This window comes from Neurospora tetrasperma (genome assembly GCF_000213175.1).
Source record: "Neurospora tetrasperma FGSC 2508 unplaced genomic scaffold NEUTE1scaffold_1, whole genome shotgun sequence".
NCBI lineage: Eukaryota > Fungi > Ascomycota > Sordariomycetes > Sordariales > Sordariaceae > Neurospora > Neurospora tetrasperma.
Genome location: NW_009799099.1, coordinates 2769129 through 2791321, shown reverse-complemented (window position 1 = coordinate 2791321; position 22193 = coordinate 2769129). Strand labels below are relative to the sequence as shown.

At 48.1% G+C, this 22193-nt stretch overlaps 6 protein-coding genes across 6 annotated transcripts; 2 read left to right on the top strand and 4 right to left on the bottom strand.

Moving 5' to 3' along the window:
* Positions 1-224: 224 nt before the first annotated feature.
* On the top strand, positions 225-7761 carry NEUTE1DRAFT_144168 (uncharacterized protein; the record flags this gene model as incomplete). The annotated part of the gene is made up of 2 exons (XM_009849715.1): positions 225-294; positions 547-7761. 2 exons carry the CDS (start codon positions 225-227, stop codon positions 7476-7478), a joined length of 7002 nt encoding a protein of 2333 aa, XP_009848017.1.
* Positions 7762-11180: 3419 nt separating this feature from the next.
* Positions 11181-11655, bottom strand: NEUTE1DRAFT_37150 (uncharacterized protein; the record flags this gene model as incomplete). The annotated part of the gene is made up of 2 exons (XM_009848876.1): positions 11181-11249; positions 11542-11655. Coding segments are annotated over 2 exons (183 nt in total), but the record flags the coding sequence as incomplete, so codon positions are not given.
* Positions 11656-14237: 2582 nt separating this feature from the next.
* On the bottom strand, positions 14238-14620 carry NEUTE1DRAFT_144167 (uncharacterized protein; the record flags this gene model as incomplete). Its single annotated transcript, XM_009849714.1, has 2 exons — positions 14238-14375; positions 14443-14620. The coding sequence occupies 2 exons, from the start codon at positions 14618-14620 to the stop codon at positions 14302-14304; spliced, it is 252 nt and encodes an 83-aa protein (XP_009848016.1).
* A 1066-nt stretch (positions 14621-15686) lies between these two features.
* On the bottom strand, positions 15687-16073 carry NEUTE1DRAFT_36127 (uncharacterized protein; the record flags this gene model as incomplete). The annotated part of the gene is made up of 2 exons (XM_009848835.1): positions 15687-15860; positions 15966-16073. 2 exons carry the CDS (start codon positions 16071-16073, stop codon positions 15687-15689), a joined length of 282 nt encoding a protein of 93 aa, XP_009847137.1.
* Positions 16074-16351: 278 nt separating this feature from the next.
* NEUTE1DRAFT_127610 (uncharacterized protein) lies at positions 16352-17482 on the top strand (the record flags this gene model as incomplete). The annotated part of the gene is made up of 3 exons (XM_009849713.1): positions 16352-16829; positions 16969-17003; positions 17114-17482. The coding sequence occupies 3 exons, from the start codon at positions 16352-16354 to the stop codon at positions 17444-17446; spliced, it is 846 nt and encodes a 281-aa protein (XP_009848015.1).
* Positions 17483-20040: 2558 nt separating this feature from the next.
* On the bottom strand, positions 20041-21811 carry NEUTE1DRAFT_107400 (uncharacterized protein; the record flags this gene model as incomplete). Its single annotated transcript, XM_009849712.1, has 13 exons — positions 20041-20053; positions 20141-20143; positions 20230-20240; positions 20330-20352; positions 20385-20407; positions 20482-20488; positions 20586-20613; positions 20735-20744; positions 20941-20975; positions 21012-21034; positions 21133-21140; positions 21172-21307; positions 21808-21811. 13 exons carry the CDS (start codon positions 21809-21811, stop codon positions 20041-20043), a joined length of 324 nt encoding a protein of 107 aa, XP_009848014.1.
* Between the last annotated feature and the right edge of the window lie 382 nt (positions 21812-22193).

Sequence of the window (22193 nt, the reverse complement as noted above, 5' to 3'; positions counted from 1 at the left end):
AATATTGCCCTGGTCGCACTCGAAGCGAGATCCTTTCCACCCAAAGCGACACCACCAAGAAATCAACCAAGCTCCCCAGTCCGCCCAACGAAACGCTCGCCGCTACCACCTAGCGAAAAAATTGCATCGCGAGAGATCTTCGGTTCGAGCCCCAGCATCAAACTTTCCACCATCCTTTTTTATCGCCTCATGCCGACCGTCATGCACCACGGTTCTCACTCATTATGAGCGGCGTCGGTCTCGAGGTTTTGCTCGAGGGTCTCATCCCCGAGATCGCCTATTCCGGAGAGACAGGTGAGTTCTTTTCAATTCCCCGTTTCTCATCCTCATTCGCCTCCATACCTCCAGCCAAGAATCTCGATTCTCTTACACCAACATCCCGCCGCGCTATCACCCCCTTGGCAACAAATATTACAAGACTTGCATAAGCTTGCGCTGCTCTTGTTTGCAGTCAACCTGGGGGTGTTTTGTCGCAGACAAGTAGAAACGCAAAGTGATGCATCTTTGAGATGGACTTGAATACTAACTCAGTTTGATATTGCAAAGGCGTGTCTGTCTCTGCACTGCTGAGAATTGTCCGTCAGTATCACAACACTCTCGACGCGCGGCAAGATGCAACTTCAGGAGAAGATATCGCTGCTGTGGCGGCGCAAATCACACAGAAAGATGAAGAGAAGCTCGATGAAAGCTCTTTCTCACCGGCCGAGATGGTATCGGCTCGCTGGGCCTGGGATTGGCTGCGAACCCGACCCCAAATCTTAATCAACAAGAATAAGCGCTACAACAAGCTTGAGCTACAAGAAGTTCTCGCTCTACCGGAAGCCGCTGAGAGCAATGGAGCAGAAGTCGATGGCGAGCCTGCCGACATTTTCAAAGAACCCGCACCAAAAGCAAAACAGCCGGCGTCCAAGCTCAGCAAAGCAGCTGCTTCTCATCAGAAAGCCTCCAAATCGAGATTTAAAAAGGCGTTACTTACTATTCGGCCTCGAATCTACCCTGCCGAAGACCTTGTTTGGCAGACTCTCACTCGCCATGGTGTAGACTACAAGAGAGTCCCCGTTCTTGAATGGAAGTGTTTGCTTGGCATTGCATCTGTTAGAGACAAAGGCATTTTGCAGAGCGACCTTCGAAGATTAGTGGATCAGGATAAACGCTCCCTTCCCAAGCGAACCGATTCCCTTGCCAGGAAAGGCTACATCGCAAAGCGGACCATAGTAGTGTCCAAGATGAAAACTAGCAAGCTCTGGCTTATCGACTTCGCGCCCCCCATTCTGGAGACTGAGACTGGTGGTCTTGATTTGTCAGTCGAGACGCTTACCAAGGACCTGGAGCCCGTTACCTGGCATGATCGGTGGACTAGGGATAACATCGACATGGAGGCTTTCGCTCGAACCTTCGTCGGCGTCGTCAAGGCATGGCAAGTCATTCGCTATGCCGATTTGAGGTCCAAGATGGGCGTCGTGGGGAAACACTGGCAGATGAAAACCCTTGCCAAGAACTGTCAACGTATCGTTGACTTGGGTGTTCTCAAGTACACCGCTGCCACCTTTCCTGGCGCACGTAAAGTCTTCAAGGACTGTCTCAAGTTCATAAGGGACCCAACAGACGAGGAATGGGAAAAGTTTCTTGCCACAGGCAAGAAGACATCGCTCTATTCGGATGCCACACGCCATCGGGAGCCCAAACCTAATGCGCTGGCCCTCTTCGGAAAAGCCACCAAAGCCGATGAGGCGGCGAAGAACGAGCCCAAGCCCAAGCGTCGCCGTATCTTCCCTGGCTGGACTCCAGAGAAGCCCCTTGCTCAAAATGTATTTGAAGTGATACAGAGCGCAGGCCCAGCAGGAGCCTCGAATCCCCAGGTCAGCGTTGCCACGGTCGGATACGCCTTCCGCCGATACATGGCAAGCCACTTAACCAAGGTCGCTGAAACGCAGCAACCACCGCATCTCAAGCATTTTCAAGTTGTAAGCAGACTGGAGAGGAAAGGGAAGACTTCTGCCTATATGTTTTCTGTGGCAAACCCTGCTGCTGAAGATGATACCGAAGACACCCCACCCGCTGCGGCCGGCGCCAGTGCCTATGGCTTTGGCCAAGTACGAGCAAAATCGTTCCCCGAAACATCGGACCTTTCGCTTACGGAAATCTGCCGGTTGGCCAAGAAGCCTCGTTCGATGGCAAAGCGAAAAGGTCGCCACCTGAGCCGACTTGAAGCCATGTCACAGACCGAGGCCGAGGCGTCCAAAACCCCAGACGATGTTGTCATGTCAGGACAGCCGAACTTTGAGCCCATCACGCCAGTAGACCAGAGTGTGAACGGAGATGATGCCAACGCTGAAAACCTCGCAAGCCACACAGAGACTACGTCTCCTGAGCCTATGGAAGAGAGACCACCTGGTGCCTACAGAGGGATTCCTGGCTCTCTTAACCCAAACCCACAGACTACTGGACGACCCAGAAAGTCCATTGTCATTGTGTTCAGATCGCATAGGCTGAAGGACCTCAGCTTCTTGGGTACTTCTCAGGCGTCTGGCACGGATCGATCTCCGGCATCCCCCATCTTGGGAGGTACCAACCACCCAAAGACCGTACTGAATGCGAGCTATAATGGCATTTCCGGAAAATTGACATTCTCTTTGGAAGGCCGGGCGGTCATATTCGACAGGGATCTGGAAGAAGCTGGTAAAGAACCTCTCGCCATCAAAGCTGATGATATGCTGGATGATCCGGCTATACGGGACGTCCCTGGGGCAGACGGCAAGAGCTTGGTTGTTGTGACCAAGGAAAGTGGTAATGGGACTCCTTCCTGGACCTTCGTGTTTATTTTTGAGGACACGGACGAGCACAATCAAAAGGCCCTGGCAATTCTGAAAGAGATTGCAACACTCAGAACAAATCAAAACACCAGCCAGCTCATAGCTGCTGAACCATCAACCCCTCAGAGTATTGTAGATGATCTGGCACCAGCGAGAGGTGGAGCTGCTCGCGGTGGCCGTGGTGGCCGCGGTCGTGGGGGAAGCACCCGAGTCCGAGGAGGCCGTAGGGCGCAGATGCTTCCAGCCGACTCAAAGCCATACAAGTGCGAAACATGTGGTGGTGCTTGGAAGAATGACATTGGACTCAAGTATCACCAAACGAAAGCTCAAACGCCTTGCAACCCGAACTTCGACCCTTCTACTGTCATAGAACGCGGAAGAAAGCGACGGAGGATCATGTCACCGGAGCGTGATGCTGCTTCTGTAGCGTCGAATGCTGGAGATAATACAACCGTACCAGTTGGCACCCAACCGGAGAAGGACGGGCGCAGAATGCGAAAATCATCAGCTCGCTCACGCACCAATGTCAGAGCCGGTGTTCGAGCGATCCAGAATGCCGGAATGGCTTTTCGTGGGTTGAATGCCGACAATGTCATTGAAAGCGTAGAAGATGCTGCTCAACTACCGACTCATCAGCAACATCGAGGAGCCAGCAGTCCTCTATTTTCTCATGTCGCCCATGTTGCACCTAAGCCCAAATGTGGAGGAATCATCCGTAACTTCTCCAAGGAAGATGATACCCTCACAACACCCAGCAATCCCGGTAGCCAACATGATGCGATGCAGATTCAGCATCTTGTGGACGCACAACAAACACCCCAGCGTGTACAGCCATATAGTCATCAAGATGAACACCTCTCTATTCCCGGAGTTGATGCTAGTCTTAGAAGATCCCTCGTGGACCAAAGGAAATCAGTACCCTCAGTCCAACTATCGGCGTATACCGAGATACCGCACCAACAAGGCCGTCAAATTGGTACTAGCGGTTACGCCTCCGATCGTGCTTCACCTTCTTCCAGAGTTGTCCAGATGTCGTTGTATCCTGATCCTAGCAATATGCAACCCTCATACGCAGGCCCGGGCCCACACTCTAACCAGGGACATTATGTGCAAAGCCACCAAGATGTTCATGTTGCTTCATATTCGTCACCCCCTCAACCCTCCCGGTATTCACAGGAATACGGTCACGCACTGGATAGTCAAACAGTTGATGAAGCATACCCGGAACCGTACCCAGTCAACATTCAGCAGCATCAACAGCCTGCTAGCCAAGTTCAAGTTGAAGTGGCGCCGTTCATTCCTTCCAAAGACTACAGTCGTTTTTCCACCGAGGCCAAGAAGAGGACCGCCCAGGCTCGTGACATCATTCTGTATCTTCTGGACAACAACTTTGGCGTCTTCCCTGGGGGCAAATCTTTATTCTATGCCCTGACTAAAGTGTACCTTCGGGCGTTCAGACACCAATCTCCTCCAACCTGGAAGAATCATCAGGCCGCAATCAAAGCGCTGGAAACTCGCCATCTAGCTATTCTTCACACCCACATGCTGAGGACGGAGGCGGGCAGGTTCATTGAACTCTCTCTTATTTTGAAAACTGGCGTCAAGACCAACGATCCAATGCCAATGAAGGTCAAGAGAAGGATGAAGGAGAAGTATCCAAGCCTCTATATTCCCACAGCGTTTTCACCGACGCAAGAAGAGCTCGCCACTTTGGAGGAACTGTACGAGAAACCTGCTGGTAATAGCAAAGAAGAGCGGAAGGTCAACGCAAATGGCCAAAAGTTTCGAAGCAGGAGAAAGATTGACGAAGTCGAAGTCTTTAACGCGCCCTTTTACACTCAGCACAACGATGAGAAAGTCCGCGACTCTACGGATCCTCTCTGGGTATTGGAATCTGAAAAGGCCAGCTCCTACAAGCGCCCAGCGGGAGATGAGCTTTCGGACGGCCACCCAGAAAAGAGAGCAAGATTGGATGAGCGAGGTACACCAAGCAAACGTGACGGCGCGCATAATGACGATTCGGATGGTTCCACGTGGGAGCCGGATCACACATCCCCCTATCACACAGGCCCGAGGAGGAGGGGACGTCCCGCAAAGCTTTACGCACCAACTTACACGAAACACATAACCGACCAAGATGAGAATATCGAACCCCCTTCAGTCATTGAGGCGATCAAGGCATACGGCCTGTTGCCGGCTAAGTACGGCAGTAAGAAGAAAGAAGCGGCGCTCAGAAAGTTGCACAAATTGCTTCCGCATGTTGGTAAAGTGAGAAATCCAGGATTGGGCAGCTTGCCGCCTTGGTTCTTTGACAACCGTCTACGACCTATCGAGAAACGCGTTGTTGAGGTCCAGTTTCTAGAACCTAACCTCGACATCCATGAGGCCGGTGCTTCCACAGAAAAAGGACAGTCGAAGCAAGCTGCGAAGTCAGTCCCATCAAAGGACGTAGAGTCCACAGCTGGCGATGATGCCACATCAAATAATGAAAAGGCTGAGGGAGTCCATAAGCCCGTAGTATTTCAGTTCGCCCCTTGTACTACGATTCAAGACGAATCACGGGGTTCTTGGTCCTCAAAGGGGTGGCAATTCTTCGAGAACCACAATGGTAGTTTTGCTGTCCAAGGTTGGATGCCAGATCTTGACTCTCTTACAGAGGAGAACCTACCTCGCAGTGCTGAAGCGATGGCCAAGGGCCCAGGGATCACATTCAACCCCGATAGCTGGAAGGATCCGGAATACGGGAGAGTCACCACACTCATTGACAAGTGCGTGGCGTGGGAACGCTCTTCACCTGGTACCGCCTTACTCACAGCCAATATCGTGTCGTCGAAACCTATTTTCATCAACATTTCTTCATCGACGACCAAGACTAGTATGAAAAATCTGACGCTTAAATGGTCAGAGGATCGACAGTTTGGCTTGGATACCTTGCCGTATGATGACGTTGTTCAGGTGGCGGACGATGAGTCGCTCCCGTATGACGGTGACAGCCCCGACAGAGTCATCGTACGGCCTGTCCGGGCCACTCGCACGACCCGGAAAACTGAACCGAACAAACCGGGACGAAAAGGCCACGGAGGCCGGCCTCCCAAGATCAAACTTCCTGCCATCAAGACGGAGCGTGAGCACACAGCTTATCCCACCACGGACAATGACTTCTTGCGGGTTTCCGGTGACCGCTCACTGGAGCTGGACTGGAGCAGCGATAACGTCAAGGTTACCGCGTTTGTGGTCGTCACTACACTGCTGGGTGGTGTTGACAGGGTGGTTGATTGGGGTTTGATGATGAGACTCTTCCCCGATATGACGCTCAGCCAGCTCAGGCATACTTGGGGTTCTTTGAAGAAGGACCGTATGTCGAGTATTGTGAACCTGACTGATAAGTTCAGACGTGCTTTCCTCAAAGCCTATGGAGTGGGCGTGCCGAAGATCAATTTTGACAATATCCTCGAATACGATTGGAAGTGGCTCATCAAGTGGGCTTCCAACCTTGACGAGTTCCGTCATGCCGACCTACCGAAATCCAGGACTGCTCTCGAGAGAGACTATAACGTTACCGGAATAGGAATTGAGGATCGTGAGTGGCGAGAGACATACAACCATCCGCAGCGTTCGGTGTTCAACAAGTTTCAAGACGCAACGTCGGAAGCAATGGCACTGTCAATTGATGAAGACGACAGCAAAGAACAAGACGATATCAGAAGAAGAGAGTTGGCACTTGCCATGGCATTCATGCGATCATTATGCGTGACGCCGATAGAGACATACTCAAAGGAGCACATCAGCAAGCAACGCAACAGCTTATTCCCCACCCTCTCTAGAGCAGAGGTCGAGGGTCTCATGGTGAAGGGCGTTGATCAGCTCCAACGTGAGGGTATCATCTCGAAATCCAACTCCCGGTTCCAGAATGGCTGGCGTTGGCGCATTGCCAACCGAATCACCGACCTGCTCGACAAGGTTGCACACGAGGAAAGACTCGCTCAAGCCCTCGCCTACAAACGGGAACTCGACAAAGCCTTCCGGGCTGGTGAGAAGAAACGTGTCACATATATCACCAACGACGGCATGATTATGGCCCTGCTCAACCTGCAAGCCTACCAGCGCGTCCGCATCGAGACCACAGGCCAGCCACACGTACCTATGGGTTTCGAACCGGGCAACTACGAGACGAGAAAGTATACCAAGAAATACCTTCACTTCCGCATAGATGTCATCCCTACGGAGACCTACCGCTACGACGACGATCAAGAGCTGGTTGATTTCCGCAAGCGCATCATGTCAGCACCGCCTCCTAACATGGGGCCGGATGGCGCGACGCCCATCTGGTGCGATGTGTTTAGCCGAGTTGACGCAACTCGGTGGTTGCGCTATCTGTGCGTGGTACTTGTCACGATCGCTTCCAAGGGTGCCATGGGCCCTGAGGAGCTGTGCAAGACGCTCAAGCCAGCGATAATGCCGTTTGAAGCTGAGCTGATCATCAAGTGGGCCCAGGAGTTGGGTATCCTTGGACAGCAGTATGAGGGCACAGCCCTAACGGTGATGGAGTGGTGGTGGATGGTCTTGGACGCGCAAAGGCAAGGTCTGGAGTCTGGTCTTGCTGGTGCTGATGTAGCAGAGGGAATGAGGACTAGGAGAATGTTTCCTGGCATGATGAAATTCTAGCTTGACCACTGGTGTATCCAAGACGAGAACTGAGATGAAGATGTCAAACGGATCTGAGAAGATTATACAGCTTGTGAAGGAAGGTTATGGCTTCTCAGTATTGCTCAGAAAAAGATGTGCTTCAGGTGTCTGTGGCCGAGGGAGCAACTGTTGGAGCAGAGACGAACATTGTGAAGGCAAAGCAGCAGATGTGAACGGAGAAGGGGAAAAGGGAAAACACAGATCATGAGCTCCATTTCAGGTCTACTACTACCATTAAATGATACCCAGCACACTTTCAATTTCAGTTTCATTGCAAACCATTTGTTGAAAATCATTATGTACATGCTGTCGACGATGTGGGTTTAGGTGTCTTTGCTTCACAGCTCATCGTCTTTCGGTCAGTAATGACCGGCAGATCTCCAGTGTCGTATGTTCCTGTCCTGCATCACATCAAAGCGTTTCCCTTTGCTAATTCGAGTTCTCGCACACACTATTCTTTACGGTGTTTTTGAGCCGTCCAGGAACATTACTCTCTCCAATAGCTAACAGGCTATTCTGAGGTATCTTCCGTCTTGACGAAGTGTGTGAAGCAAGCATCACGATGAGTGGAACATCAGTAATGGCTTTAGACGCAATGGTATATGCCTGATGTCTGTATCATCCCTTGGCAGTAACGAATTTGACTACTGTCATCAGATGCTTTACTGTGTAAACAGCAATGCCAATACCGAACTGGCTCCGAAGGTCTCACAAAATATGCCGTATTTCGAGGAGCATAATTGGCAGATGTGATGGCTTTGTCATCCATCCATTTACACAACTCGTTGGTCAGACTGAGAACTATGGCATCTCATGACGTACTTCGACTTCGTGATTAGGACACTGACTGTTATCAAATTCACTTTTTGATTCATTGATCAACTCTCTTTCCGTCAAAATGAGATAAATAAAGATGAAAAGGTTACACAAACTGAAGGGCTGGTTGCTCGGCTTTGAGGATCGCGGACAAGTAGGGTCATCGAAGTAGCGAAGAGTGCCATTTGGCTAGCCAATAATGAGGGCAGGCGAACACATCCTTCCCGGACGGACAGACAAATCGATCTTTTCTAACCGACCCAGGCAAAAGAGAAGGAAGTGAAGCAAAGAGGGAACGAGGTGACGAAGGAAGGCACCCGGTTGCCTTTTCCCGGATAGAGTGAAAGGGGAAACCGCCGAGCCAATGGTACCTGCCGGTCTCTTCGTATACATTCCTCGACCATTGGTCGTTTACTCGAACCGGCGTCGTAACACAGTTCGACAAGAAGTGGTCAAAGAGAAGAACACGTGAATTCAAGTGCCCATCCGCTGCCTGTACTGCTTTTATGCCGGGAGCTTGGAGAGCGGCAATCAGAAGAGGGGTTCCGAAACTAGCTGGCAGAGGCTGTCAGAATTCAGACAAATGGAGAGGATAAGAATGTCAACATTGCGACTGCTTGCTGCCTGGCCCGTAATCAGATGATCTTTCATGCAGAACCAACACGAGGAAGGAGGATCAGGGTGGTATACCAAGCATATAAGATGACTGATATCAGGAAATGCGTCTGTCTCGCTCAGTAGCGGTACATAAAGGTTCAGAGACACTTGAACTTGCCGAAGAACCGTCTCCGCCTGCCAGCTGGTGTGGGCGACACCTTCTTCATTAGTCCTGGTTTGTTCCCTTGAGGCAACACTGCATAAGGTACGGAGGTGCTGGCAGAGCAAGACAGGAGGGGGGCGAAGTCGGTCAATGATGATTGAGGACTTCGGCTGGCCAGCTGAAGTGCTCCTCGTTTGGGCGATCTCCACAATGTCCAATCCGGACCTGGTAACAAGGTGTCAGGAAGATGCATTGCAATCGGCGTGCTCGGACCAGCACCGTCTGGTCTGTCTGTCCCGCCGTCATGCATTACGAACAAGTAGCGACTAGTCCTGACACCGTTATAGGCACTCGGGCCTGTTCCTTTCGGCGAATACGGAGGTACCAAGATAATATGTCCAACTCTGTTGTGTACACGCTAGGTAGGAGCGTTGATGGTCAGAGAAAAAGGGGCACCCATCATGTAGATGAAAATAGGAGTCAGAGAGGCGTCAAGTCGCGCAAAGGCGACCAGTCCCTAAGCGCTATCAAACGCTGCCAGAGCTATCGATAGGACTTTTTGTGCGACATGAGCTGGCCAACCCCAGAGGCAAACGCCACATCAAATGCCAAACCGCTGCATGTCGCAATCTCTTCCCAACCTCCAACCACTAACGACCACCGCCCAACGAGAAGTCCACGATACACTCGACACACCTCGCCCAGACCTCCTCGGAGGAGGCACCTCTACATCCATCTCACCGTCATGGCCTAACACGTTGCGGCCGTGGATGAGCTGCGTCATGCCAGATATCTCCCAAGGTAGCCGAGGGAGGACAGCGGGTCAAGTTGACCCAACAAGCTTCAATCATGCCCGCTTGATCAGGCATTTCAGGGGCCAAGTCTCCTCCCAACCACACACTTTTCCCCATGGCTGCCTTGCCGACATCTCCTGCATGTTTGCCCTACCTGTCTTTTTTTTTTCCCCCTCTGTCGCTTTCAACATGACAGCCTCCATCCTGACCAGACCTTCGGCATTGCCTATTTCCGGTTCTCTTTCAGCCATCTTTCTCTAACACATTGCAGGCTATCCAGCTCCCCCGCGGTTCTTATTCCCAGGACAATCTCGCGCTATGCGAATTCTCAAGCCACAGGGAAATGGAAACGGGAGCTGAAGAGCAGAGAACTCCCACAGTGGCTGACAGGGCATTCGCGGAAGAGGAAGGTGGTCGAGTCAGAGCCCCAATTCATCCCAGGCCAAGACCTTCTCCAGGAAGGCAAACAAAATCAAGATGAGACAGCGATTCCTACATGAATACAAACAAAGCACCAGCTTGCAAGCGCCGGCGCGCAGTGGTCTACGAGAATCTTGGCAGAAGATGCTGTGATAAAAGGTTAACAGATAGATCACTGCCTACCTTCATCCTCGCTTTCCGACAAGGGACTGCCTCCCCCAATTCGTCCCATAGAAACCTCGGAAAAGCTTCCAACATACCCTAGCATGCACCTTGTCAGCACGAGCAAAGGTTGCTTATTCCATATCCTTCCCGTATCCCTATTCCAGCTGAAGAGGCCGGAAACAAGGCGGCGACCCGAAAGCCATGCAGACATCCAGATACCCAGCACTCTGGCATGCTGAGCCTCACAAGAAGGCAACCTCCATAACACATGTTTTTTTGCACCTGCATCTTCTTTTGCACTTGCTTTGGTCAAGGCTGGCTTCACTTTACTTTGCATTGTCGCTTCCCTGATCTTACTTGTCTCACCTTCCACTCGCTCATCCAATGGACAGGGGCCTCAGAGACGTGAGGAAGCCAAGAGATGTTAGGAATAGAGTGGTACTTCGGAGAGTACGGTGTTCTATCACTATCTGAGAAAATACAAAAAAAAGAAAAGAAAAAAAGAAGAAAAAAGGACCAGGAACCAGGAGGAGACGCCACGCGACCTCTAGGCCCTTTTGGTGATTGTAGCTTGTGCTACCCCCTGTGCCCTTTCCGTACGGACAATGGCGGGAGGGATTTTCTTGGTGGCGGGAAGCCTGGGAGTCTGTTGTGCTAACTTGACAAAGTAGCAGCACACAGAGATGAAAGACGCTGTCGCCTACGGGAATATTCATGGAATCGCGGTTACACTTGATCCTGTACACAAAATTCACTGCGTGGGGTCTCCTTCTTACTGTCGTTTGGCTCCCAAGTCTATGTGCAGGAGGCTTTCAAGGTCCCGAGCCACTGAGATATGGTTTTATCAAGAATGATCTGTGTTCCATACATGAATGACGTCGGAGAGATCAGACTGCCCTATTATTTGTTTATGGAAAGCATGTGAGCAACCGCCCACTCATTACAAAGAGCAACATGATCTCGAACAATAGGTTTGGGCGTGAGGGATCCTCTACCCCGTATCACGGTTTGACAAGGAGACGTGAGAAGACAGGAACGCATGACAAGTATTGCCTGAAACCAATGAGAAGCACGACTACAAATTTACGATGCCACGATACACTTGGTGATGTACATCAATAAGAGTGACTCGAAGATAGGGAAGTATGCTCTGTGACACGGTACTCCGGTCTTCGGTTCCTGACCGGAGCAGACGGCCGTCCGTGGCGAGCTCACCGTTTTCACTCTTCAACAGGGTCAACCCCGCCTTGGGTCTTCCTCAATCATACCAGAAGCCCGATCGAAAGCACGTCATTTCTCTGTTAATGGTCACGAAGTAGGCCACGCATGTGTGCTTACGCATGCGTGTGTTTGTGTTATTGAGATCGGTGCCTCTATGTCAGGCAGTCAGGTGTGTCTGGCTCTATGTAGGTATCCGGGTTTACTGCCCGGTCGTCCCGGCTTGAATTGCCCCAGACTGTCGCCGGCGCATCCTTCTTGCTGCCTCAATCACCATATATCCCGCTGTGTGCCATCTATCTTTCAACCGGGCGGCTACTGAAATTACTGGGCGATGCGAGGATAGTGTGCCTGCCAAAGAAGTGGAGCGAGATCATGGGTGGTGTCACGAGCCTCATCATGTTTCATGCAACATTCTCTTTACTACAACCTATCTAACGGCTCCTCACCTCACCCGATTAAGGGAGATTGGTGGTTCCCCGACAGTCTATCATGGAGAAGTGAGCATGGATATTGTGATGACGACTGATTATCGACAGGCTGGGCCGTCAAAAGAGCGTGCCTTTAGCCATAACCGAACCTATAATATTATATCCCCAGCGCATGTAAGCACCCATCCATCCATACAGACTGGCACCCTTGATCCATGTCTCTCTTGGATAATGGCATCTGGGTCTTAAGGCAACCTGACACCCCCAGAGCGTTTGGTCGTCAGGCTCACACACACCGGATACTTGCTGGAGATTATTCATTGTCTGGGTGGGCTATTGGTATCACGACAAATAGCAATCTTGGAATACTTGCTGTTCCATTTCCTCCCCAAGGCCCTTTCATCATGCACCTTCTTGGTCCCTTGCTTCACTGGTCTTTGAACAAAAGCTTAGACATGGCGACATCTTACCTACATGGCAATATCTGGACTTCTAGCTTTGGTGAGCTGCAGAGCGTACCGTACGAGGAAAGATCGACACCCATGAAAAGCCTTCGTTTTTCGTTGTATATTGCGTCACCATTGGGTAACGATGCTTTGGAACCTCGGAGCGTCAAGTGTCTTTGGAGGGAGAAAGACAAAAGCAGAAAAAAGAAGAAAAAAACCCCCCGTCGAGAAACAAGGACTAGTTCAACCACAACACTACCGCTTCTACTTACTCAAGCGGTTTTGCTCAAACAGGTGTAGCGCTATGGTTTAGTTTTGATTGCAACTGATTGCATGCTTGCCAACGTGGCCATTCTGATGCTCGGGCAGCTTGAGAGATAGATATTGGTGGACTCAGAAGCATGCTTTGGACTCCCGCGCTGAACTTTGCTACTCTCAGTTAGACCCGGAGTTAGATGGGGTTGAGTGAAGCAGTACTACATGACAGACCTCCCTCCCTCTCATGAAATCCATTCTATCTCGCTGGCATGCTGTCTGTTTTTGTTCTTAATGAGTGTCTCGATGCCTAGGTTGACTTCCGAAGCATGCCATAGCAGTCCGAAGAAGCGAACGGAGCAAGGAATCTCACAGGGTTTGGCAAGAGGCATCAGGAGATTGTTGCTCTCATATCTCACACGGTAGGGCCTGTCCCATCACGGGTCAGACGACCGAGAGAGTGAGGTTCGACAACGAAGAGAACAGAGCCAGTGGCATAGCGAGCCAGGTAAGTGACCCCCGATGATGACTAGTTAGACACCAGCTAAGTCATCTTGAGATAGAACATAACTATTTTGAATGTGTAGCTAACGACGTTGAATGCATATGACTTGTGCAGATTTTGACCGTTCAGTGCATGATGCCGGTCATACAGCAGTAGCCGTACCCTATGGGCTCGGCAAATGTTGTGACATCAGACCGGCGGGAATCTCCCCTTGAGCAACCGCGACTACAACGACAACGAGGATTGACCTGTACTTTACCGAGCCCGGCTGGTTATGGGTATAGAGAGGACGTTGTGATAGAGACAGCAATGACAACCCAAAATCGTTACGATACGAGCCTGAAATGGGCAGTTATGGGCTGGTATAGGCCAAAAACGGTATGAAAAAGGCTTACTCTCCGCGGTCTCTTAAACTTCATTTTGAATCTAGGTATGAAAACACGCGCCGGGCAGCCACTGTTCAGTCCAATTGCATTGACGGACAGTAGGTAGCAAACGACGGTAGTCTAGTCCCTTTCAACCATTCATATTCTCTCAACCCAGCTCACTGGACAGCAAGGAACTATATGGGCCTTCCCAACTAGGTCGCTCTGAGCAGCCCATATCCTAGCTCAAACATATATTGCATTTTACCCATGGCGTTCAACTTGTTGTTTCCTTCCCCAATGTCTTTCGCCATTCCTCCGACTCTCATCTTTGAGTGTGCGGTGACTTGAAAGTCTCTGCGATACTTTTCATTTTCGACAGCTTCCGGTATCAGGATTGATTGCAAGCTAGAGGTCATGTATCTGCCTCTACATCTCGTCTATCGAGCTACCGTACCGTACGTCACTGCGTATAGGAACATGTTTCCTTATCAGAAGCATGGAGCAGACAGGAAAAGAGAGCAAACCCCATGCAGTTTCAGGACGTGACATGTCGTATTCCTCGCCTTTTAACCCAAAACAAAGAGAATGGTATTGTTTATTCTTTGCCGAACCAGCCAACCTCTTCTATTCCGGACGGAACAGTGTACTCATTCTTTCCCTCCCGATTTCGAGGAAATCTCTGTGCCAATGTGGCTTCTCTGTATATGAGCAATTAGTCAACAATATTTCTCCTGTCGTATATTTTACGTTGTGACTTCCAATTACTGCCCAAGGTAGCCAGCCTAAGGTACAGTTGACTCTCGCCCATTTCCCCTTCCAAGTTCTGTCTTGCGTCCTCCGCCATTGAGACTCTATACTCAGAGTATCTCTCCTTGACATCTTTGGGCAAAAACGGCATAAGAGCGTTCGTTATATGCATCGGAAATTTTGAGCTGAAGGGCATGATGACAAGCTAAATGACAGACTCTTCACAGACCATACCTACATTTATGGCGATTACATCCCGCGAAGAAACAAACAACACCAAGATGTCCTATCTGGGTAAGTCCAGGACAAGAACCTTCAACGGTCGCTGACAATCCTCCCATTTCAACCCTTCCGGCATAAGCAACCCAGAGCTGAAGAGATCACGACAACTTGCACATCACGGGAGACAGGTGGTAGATGATTGATCGCCTATCCCAAACATCAAACTTTACTTGCCTCTCTTACCTACCTAGCATCCACCATTCAATGTTATCTACTATAGTTCCTAAGTAACTCGACGCGGAATGATTGAGGTAGGATTCCATCCCGAAGGCCACATCCTGAAGACCGAAGAGAACGCACGAAAGGAGAAGAAAAATGATGAATCAGGTGTCATCGGTGTCATCATGAAAGCTGGGCACAGGTCTTGGGTTACCTATAGGATGTCTCTGTGACAGAACTGATGTGGGGGGGATTGAGGAAAGAGTGATGAGGGCATCATGGGCCTTGGCGGTATGACTTTGCTGCGACAATGGTGAGTGATAACTCACTTTCTTTGTTTGGTAGAGACATTGTTGTGTTGGTAAGGCAGGGGCAGCTGGATTGTAGCTGTCGCGGCTTCCGTGTTCTAACCCACAGCTGCGGTGTTTACCCGGAAAACACGGGAAGGCAATCACAGCCCACCAGGCCTGGTGGAGGTTTCGTGGGACTTGACCTTGGGAAGATGCGATTAGTTGCATACAGGCTTCTAGAGGTGGGCGTGTCGGTGCTGCCTATAATGACAGAATTTGCTTATAACCATAATCAGACAAGTAGAAGGAAATGGAACCTCGTCCACATCTTATTTCCCTCTAAATCTCACCCGTGCCACCAAACTTAGATATCCGCGTAGCAAAAGCACAAGGAAGTCGGTTACACACACAGATACACACACATGCACAGAGATGCCTGAGATCCGTCAACAGGATGACATGCTCCTCTCTCAGGATGTATTACCTTCACTTGCAAGAATCGTACCTAATAACAGATGTTATGGCAGATGCCTACCACTTTATTACTCCAGCGTTCAAAGCAGACAGATACAAGTCTGGTTGCAGCCCAGGAACCAATGAAAGGCGTGCTGAATCGCGGTCGTACCCTGTCTGCGTGTAACCAAGCTTGACTGGACTGTAACGCTTTGGGATCTTGCCTTCGCCAAAGATCTCCTCCTCGGAGGACTATCGACGACGTGGAGTGTCTTTCTAAAGCTTGACATCAGTGATGTCTGTTAGACTGTAACTATCTCTACGTAACAGAGTATGTTCAAGGTCCATACCATCCACCCTGCTTCGGTAAGGCAGGAGCATCGATTCGAGCGTACCCTCACTCCTGCAGTAGGAGGCTGTGAGCCATAAGACAAGACAGGGCCTCCTCTGACACACGTCCCGCATGTCCCTATGTCGCCTCACCTACCTACTAAATTAAAGAGGGAATTCGGTGCTCGGACGAAGGATAACCGAGGAAGAACTTGTACCATCGTATTAAGCCTCGCAAGCCTAGAGGTACTCAACCCCACGTTTTATCGTCGATTTACACTAGTATCGATCAACCCCTTGTTCATCCCCCTTGTCTCCTTCATCCCCCCTCGCTCGCTCGCCATTTCCATGGGTGGAATGCCACCCTCCTAACCAAACATTTTGATGGCAAAAGAGGAAAGAAAGGCAATAGCATGGGTTCAAAGATCGTTCGGTTGATCAATGAGATGCATGTCAGGTTGTTGGTGCCGGCCAACTACCGGTTGAGGGGCCCTTACCCTGGAGAAAAGCGGTTAGAGAAGGGAGAGAAGGGATGGGGAAAGAACATGGATGACATGGACAGAGGATGGTACTGGATCATTGATGTACTAACTGATAACCTGAATATTAGCAAGTGTGTACTAGAGGTATCAACGCAGCCGAGGGCAATCAGCAGAGATAAATATGACAATAGCCATACTGAGGACAACGAACTCAACAGCACGGGAAGATGCACATATCCACCAGACAGATTTGCAGGACGCCCTTCCGCTTGGTTGCTTTCTTCTTCCCCGCATGTTTTTCGATCTTCCCTCTTCATGTTCGAAAAGGAAAAAGGGGAAAAGATCAACAGGAAAACGTTCGGCAGGACAGAGATCTTCCCATGGACATTTATTGATCCCGGTTCCGCGAGTGAGCCTATTCAAATTTTACCAGACTCTTCTGAATCAGCACCGATACATACACCACATCACTGATACGTCCTCCACTCACTGTTCACTCTTGGCGAACATCACAACCCCCAAGGATTATAATACCATGACACTTGCAGTATCTCGCCATCAATGCATTTCATGTGTCCGTAAGGTAAGTTTCTACTAAACGCTACCAAGCTGGCGCTGTACGTTGTTTGCCTCAGCGTTTTCAGGTTACGACCGCATCATCGACCGCTTCATTGGCTTTATTGGCACTAGTAGCGGCGGCATCAGCACGTTGTTTCCCTGTGCCCAACCGTTCCTCCAGTCAGTCAGACACTCAAGCAAGCAGGCCACGCAACGCCACGCACCGAAACGGAACCAACCATTCAGCCAACTAGCCAACCAACTAGAGTTATCTCCCGTAACCAACTGATCCCCAACAACGAGTCAGTAAAGCCAACTGGGAACAGGCACAGACAACCGTTCTGTTTCTTTGTGTTTCGGCAGACCATAGCCGAGCAAACGAACGACTATGATGCTGCTGCTGATGATGATTTTGCTTATGCCATGCCTTGCTGGATCTCTTGCAAGAAGTGTATTGCATGTATATAACATATACGCAGTAAAAGAGTTATAGTTTACTAGTGTCTTCCAGGAGAGGATGATCACCACTAGACTAGTTAGCAACTAGTTGGATAGACGGACATGACAAACTCGATAGTGGCTTCATTTAGATATTAGCCCCATTCACTAACAGTCATGAAATGTGCTTGGGTTGCTCCCGATCTTCCTCATCTTTCACAGCACACCAAGCCCCGCCCTCCACGGCGTTACGCAAAGTGCAAGTGCGGGCACGGGCGGGACTGGCCGCCAGCCAAACGGACGGCCGGCCGGTAGGCAGGCGTTGAATGTCTGTATGGCGCAACGGTCCAGTCGGGGCCTTCGGTTGTCCGTGGGCAGATGGATAGACAGGACGGGCGGGAAGAAGGAGGAAGGGGATGGATGGATGGATAGATGAATAGTTGAAGAGCAGCATTTGCCTGCCGAATGAAACAGACAGATAGACGGCTGAAGCATGGAAAGATTTGCGTCGGAGTCCTCTGTCTTCTGTAATAACAACCTTGAGATTCTGGGGTCCTCAGTTGAATCCGGTACGTCCATCTGGCTTCGGGTCCCCGCTAATTTCGGGGATCTTTTGGGTAGACGGATGTCCGCCAGCGCGCCCGGAGTAAGCTAGATAGTGGGGTTTACTCACTCGAGCAGGCAAAGATACATGGCACTTTGCTGCTCGTGGCTGCCCGGGCAAGGTACACAGTTGATTTTAATCAAGAAAAAATGGCATGTAGAGGACGGTATGTTGTCCATCCGTGGTATCTAGGTACCTTTGCTGGTTGAAATCTTTCCATGGTGACAGTATCTTCCTGTTCCCTCTTCGAATCCTTCCGGCAGTCAGTGACTGAACGCCGCAGCTTCCACTAAACTAGGTAAGTGTTGATTATCCAAATGATCATGCCACTCATCTCTTCGATCAGCCCCATATGACACCGTCCTCGCATACCGGTATATGCCAAGGGGTCATCTGGTGGTTCACTAGCGTTTGAGTGGAGAGAGGTGAGACCGACGGCATCAAGACGTTCAAGATCACGAAATGGAACCGGACCGATCATAGTGAACATCTGGAAAAAGAAGGTGCAATGGAGTGAGAGAGAGAGAGAGATCCTGCTCCCACAGAACCAAAACAAGTAGAAGCAAAACGAAAACGCTACGGGGCAGTGACGGCCAAGAGAGCCAGTGGGAAGGAACGGATAACCGCGGCGCTGGGTAGTATTCATAACGTGGAGGCAGGAGCAACCAGAAAATAAATGAATTCCACTGATGAACAAAACTAACCCGCAAGGATGTGAGAGTGAGAGCGTTTGTGAGCGGGTGAGTTGAGGGAAAAGGCGTGTTCTCATGTCTGTCTGACGTGGCTAGACTGGAGGATGGAGACTGGAGAGTGGATGGGGCAATATCTATCAAGATCTAATCGAGCAAAAGAGCGCAATTGGTTTGATAGGGCAGGTATTATAGCCGAGAATGGGGCAAAATGCTACCCTAAATCAGCTTGACTTGGCTGTTGTATGGATGGTTGTTTAGTCAACATGCGTAGTCCTAGACTATTTACTGTAGCCTCAAGTCCTACGGGTAGGTAGCAGATAACGGGTCCCGTCCCAGATCCCGTTTCGCTCCCCGTGGGCCCTTCAAATCCCTTTGCAATCGCTTAGACAAATCTCGTGACGGACCAAGAATGCGAACAAGTGAGAACGAGAGAAACTTGAGGGCGGGTAACGAGGCGTGCTGTGCTGGCACTTTGCATTCTCCTGGGATATGTTTGATTCTGAAAACATGAAGAATGATGGCAATGTGCAGTTTTTGATGTGCCGAGACGGAACCTAGACGGCAAGTAGAACAACCTCCTCTCCTATGGATTTCTATGGAGTCTTCATGATGGAGTGTGATAGGTCAGTTGAGAATTACCAATTAACTTATATAAATGATCATGAAAACTATTCTTTGGATAAGAACGTCTTTTACGCTGTAATTGCTGCATTATACCTTTATAAGGGCTTCTATATACCAAACGATCTTTTTCAGAATCCCTTACATTTCTTACAAATGGAACCATTACACCGCTCTTAATAGTTAGTTCACACCCCATAGACTTAGCAACTCAATACTCACTACCTGTAATTACACTACGCCCCTCTAATGGATAAATATCAACGTTATTATCCACTCTAGTAGGTATATATAGGAATTTAGTTCCAGTTGGGAACTTAAATACTACATCCAAGACCAAATAATTTAATATTATTTGTAACGGGTCTGCTAGAGTATTACACAGCGAGCAGTCGTGTATAGTTGAAATGCTATATTTAATAAAGAGAGCAAGAGAAGACTGTACTAGAGGGGTGCAATTGAAAGAAGGTTTTATAGTCGGGCGCACGGGCCAGGCAAATATATGGATCCGACCAATCAGGAGGCTCGTATCCTTATCGATACGACCAACCCGTCTTGGTAGACTTAGTAAAACCGAGTCTTTAATCTTAGGCGCTAGCCCTATAATATTACCCCCCTACTCCTCCCCCTTAGGGAGCGCGCCCTACCACACTAGAAAACACTCTACTAAATATACGAAAAATGACCAAAATCCGCTACAACCGCTCCTAGCCAAATTGCCTAATTAAATAGGTATAAATATTAATAATATTAGAAAGAAAGATTTCCCTATTTAAGCCCCTAAATAAATGCTATATAATTACTTACTCCCTACCCGAATTAGTATTACTACCCTCACAGAACTATACGCTAGCCGAAGTACTAAGACTAAATTAGGGGATATTTCTAAACCTTACCTATCCGGGGACTATTACTGTATTACTTTAGTAATCTATAATAGAGACAACGAGAATAAAAGCTATTACCTAATACTTCGTATCGTTCTACTTCTCCTACCAATAAGAGCCTCATCTTTATCGCTATAAAAATAGTTTAATAATTTTATACTTACGAAATATAACGTTTACTACCCTCCTACAATTATATTTTATAATAAATACTATTAATACAGCTAAGCGGTAGAGGGTATTATATATTAATCTTATTACCTTCTAACTAATAAATAGTATACCTAATAAACCAATTAGAAGCCCCTCCTTTTGGGCGTAGCAGCGCTCCTCTACCTTCAATATTATTAGGGTTGGTTTCTAACCTTTACTCAATCCGAATCTTCTCCTCCTCTAGTATTACTATTGTAGCCGTTTAAGCCCCTACTGGGTTATAGCCGGACTATATTTATCTTCGAGATCCGAGGGCACTTCTTAAACTAGTACAATCTACTATTATAATTAATATACTTACCCTCCTTCTTCTATTTATTCTTCTACTTCTAGGAGACCTTTCTACTCCCTTTTATCTTTATTGGAATAGTATAATTAATAGAGGTATTTATAGGATTACTAGCGTTATTGTTATTAACCGGGTGTTTCAATAATAATATCGATATCAAAACGAAAAAAGTATTACTATTAAATTAATAGAAGTATTCAAATAGTTAGAAATATTACTTAGGTATATCGATTCTTTCTAAGAACTGTTGTTTCTAATTATTATTTAAGGCAACGGTAAATTAACTAACCTTAGCAGCGTTAAACCAGGAATCTATACGGGCGCAATATAGTACCTCTTCAAAACGGGCGATGAAGGCTGCTATAGATTCCTTAGAGCCGGGTTTTTAACGTAGTTAGTACAACTCTTACTTAACTCTCTTAATTATATTAGAGTTTCTATATATAAACCTAAATTTCGAAAATAGTTTAGAAGGCGATTGTAGGCCGTAGGCAGCAAAAGCAACGAATAGCTTCTTAATAAAGGACAATAAGCAGGCGAGTAAATAGTAAAACTGTACTTCTAAATCGCTAATAGCGAAGCTATCTATATAGAGTTCAGTTTATACGTTTAAAACCCAAATTTCGAAATCTTCTTTATTCCCTAAGAACTTTTTAAAGGTAGGGAGGACTAGCTTTTAGGTAGCTAGTAAGGTTTTAAAAGTAGCGAATTCGCTAAGTACAGTCTTAAAGGCGGTATTAAACTATTATATCCGTTCTTAGGGGTTTTAAGACTATAGAATCTATATCGGTACTATTATAAGAACGATTATTATAGATAGGAGAGAGATTCTTTAAGCATACCTATAAGAGGTCGGCAATAGTATTAACTTGAAAAGAGGGTTAAATATAATATAACGGGTCTATTAGAGTATTGTATAGCGAGCAGTCGTGTGTAGTTGAAATGCTATATTTAATAAAGAGAATAAGAAAAGATTATATTAGAGGGGTGTAGTTGAAAGAAGGTTTTAAAGTCGGGCGCACAGGCTAGGCAAATATATAGATCTGACTAATTAAGAGGCTCGTATCCTTATTAATACGACTAACCCATCTTAATAGACTTAGTAAAGCCGAATCTTTAATCCTAAGCGCTAGCCCTATAATATTATTTTATTAAGAGTTATAGACTTTACCTTTTTATTATACACTCTTCCTACTTTTTTTATATTAGAATAACCTAGTAGAGATATAATAGTAGTATAAGCACTTACTAAATTATATTCATATTAAGCTCGATCTTTACACTCTTGTATTTTATTATATCTATATAAGAATAACTTATTTCAACCTCCTCTATAGGCAGCTATATACAAAGCTATATAATTGGATAAATTAGCCGATTTTGCTTTTTTAGGCATTATTAATAACGCTAAATCGCTTATATTAATATTACCTATTATATAATAACCTTTATATCTAGCTTTTAACCATTC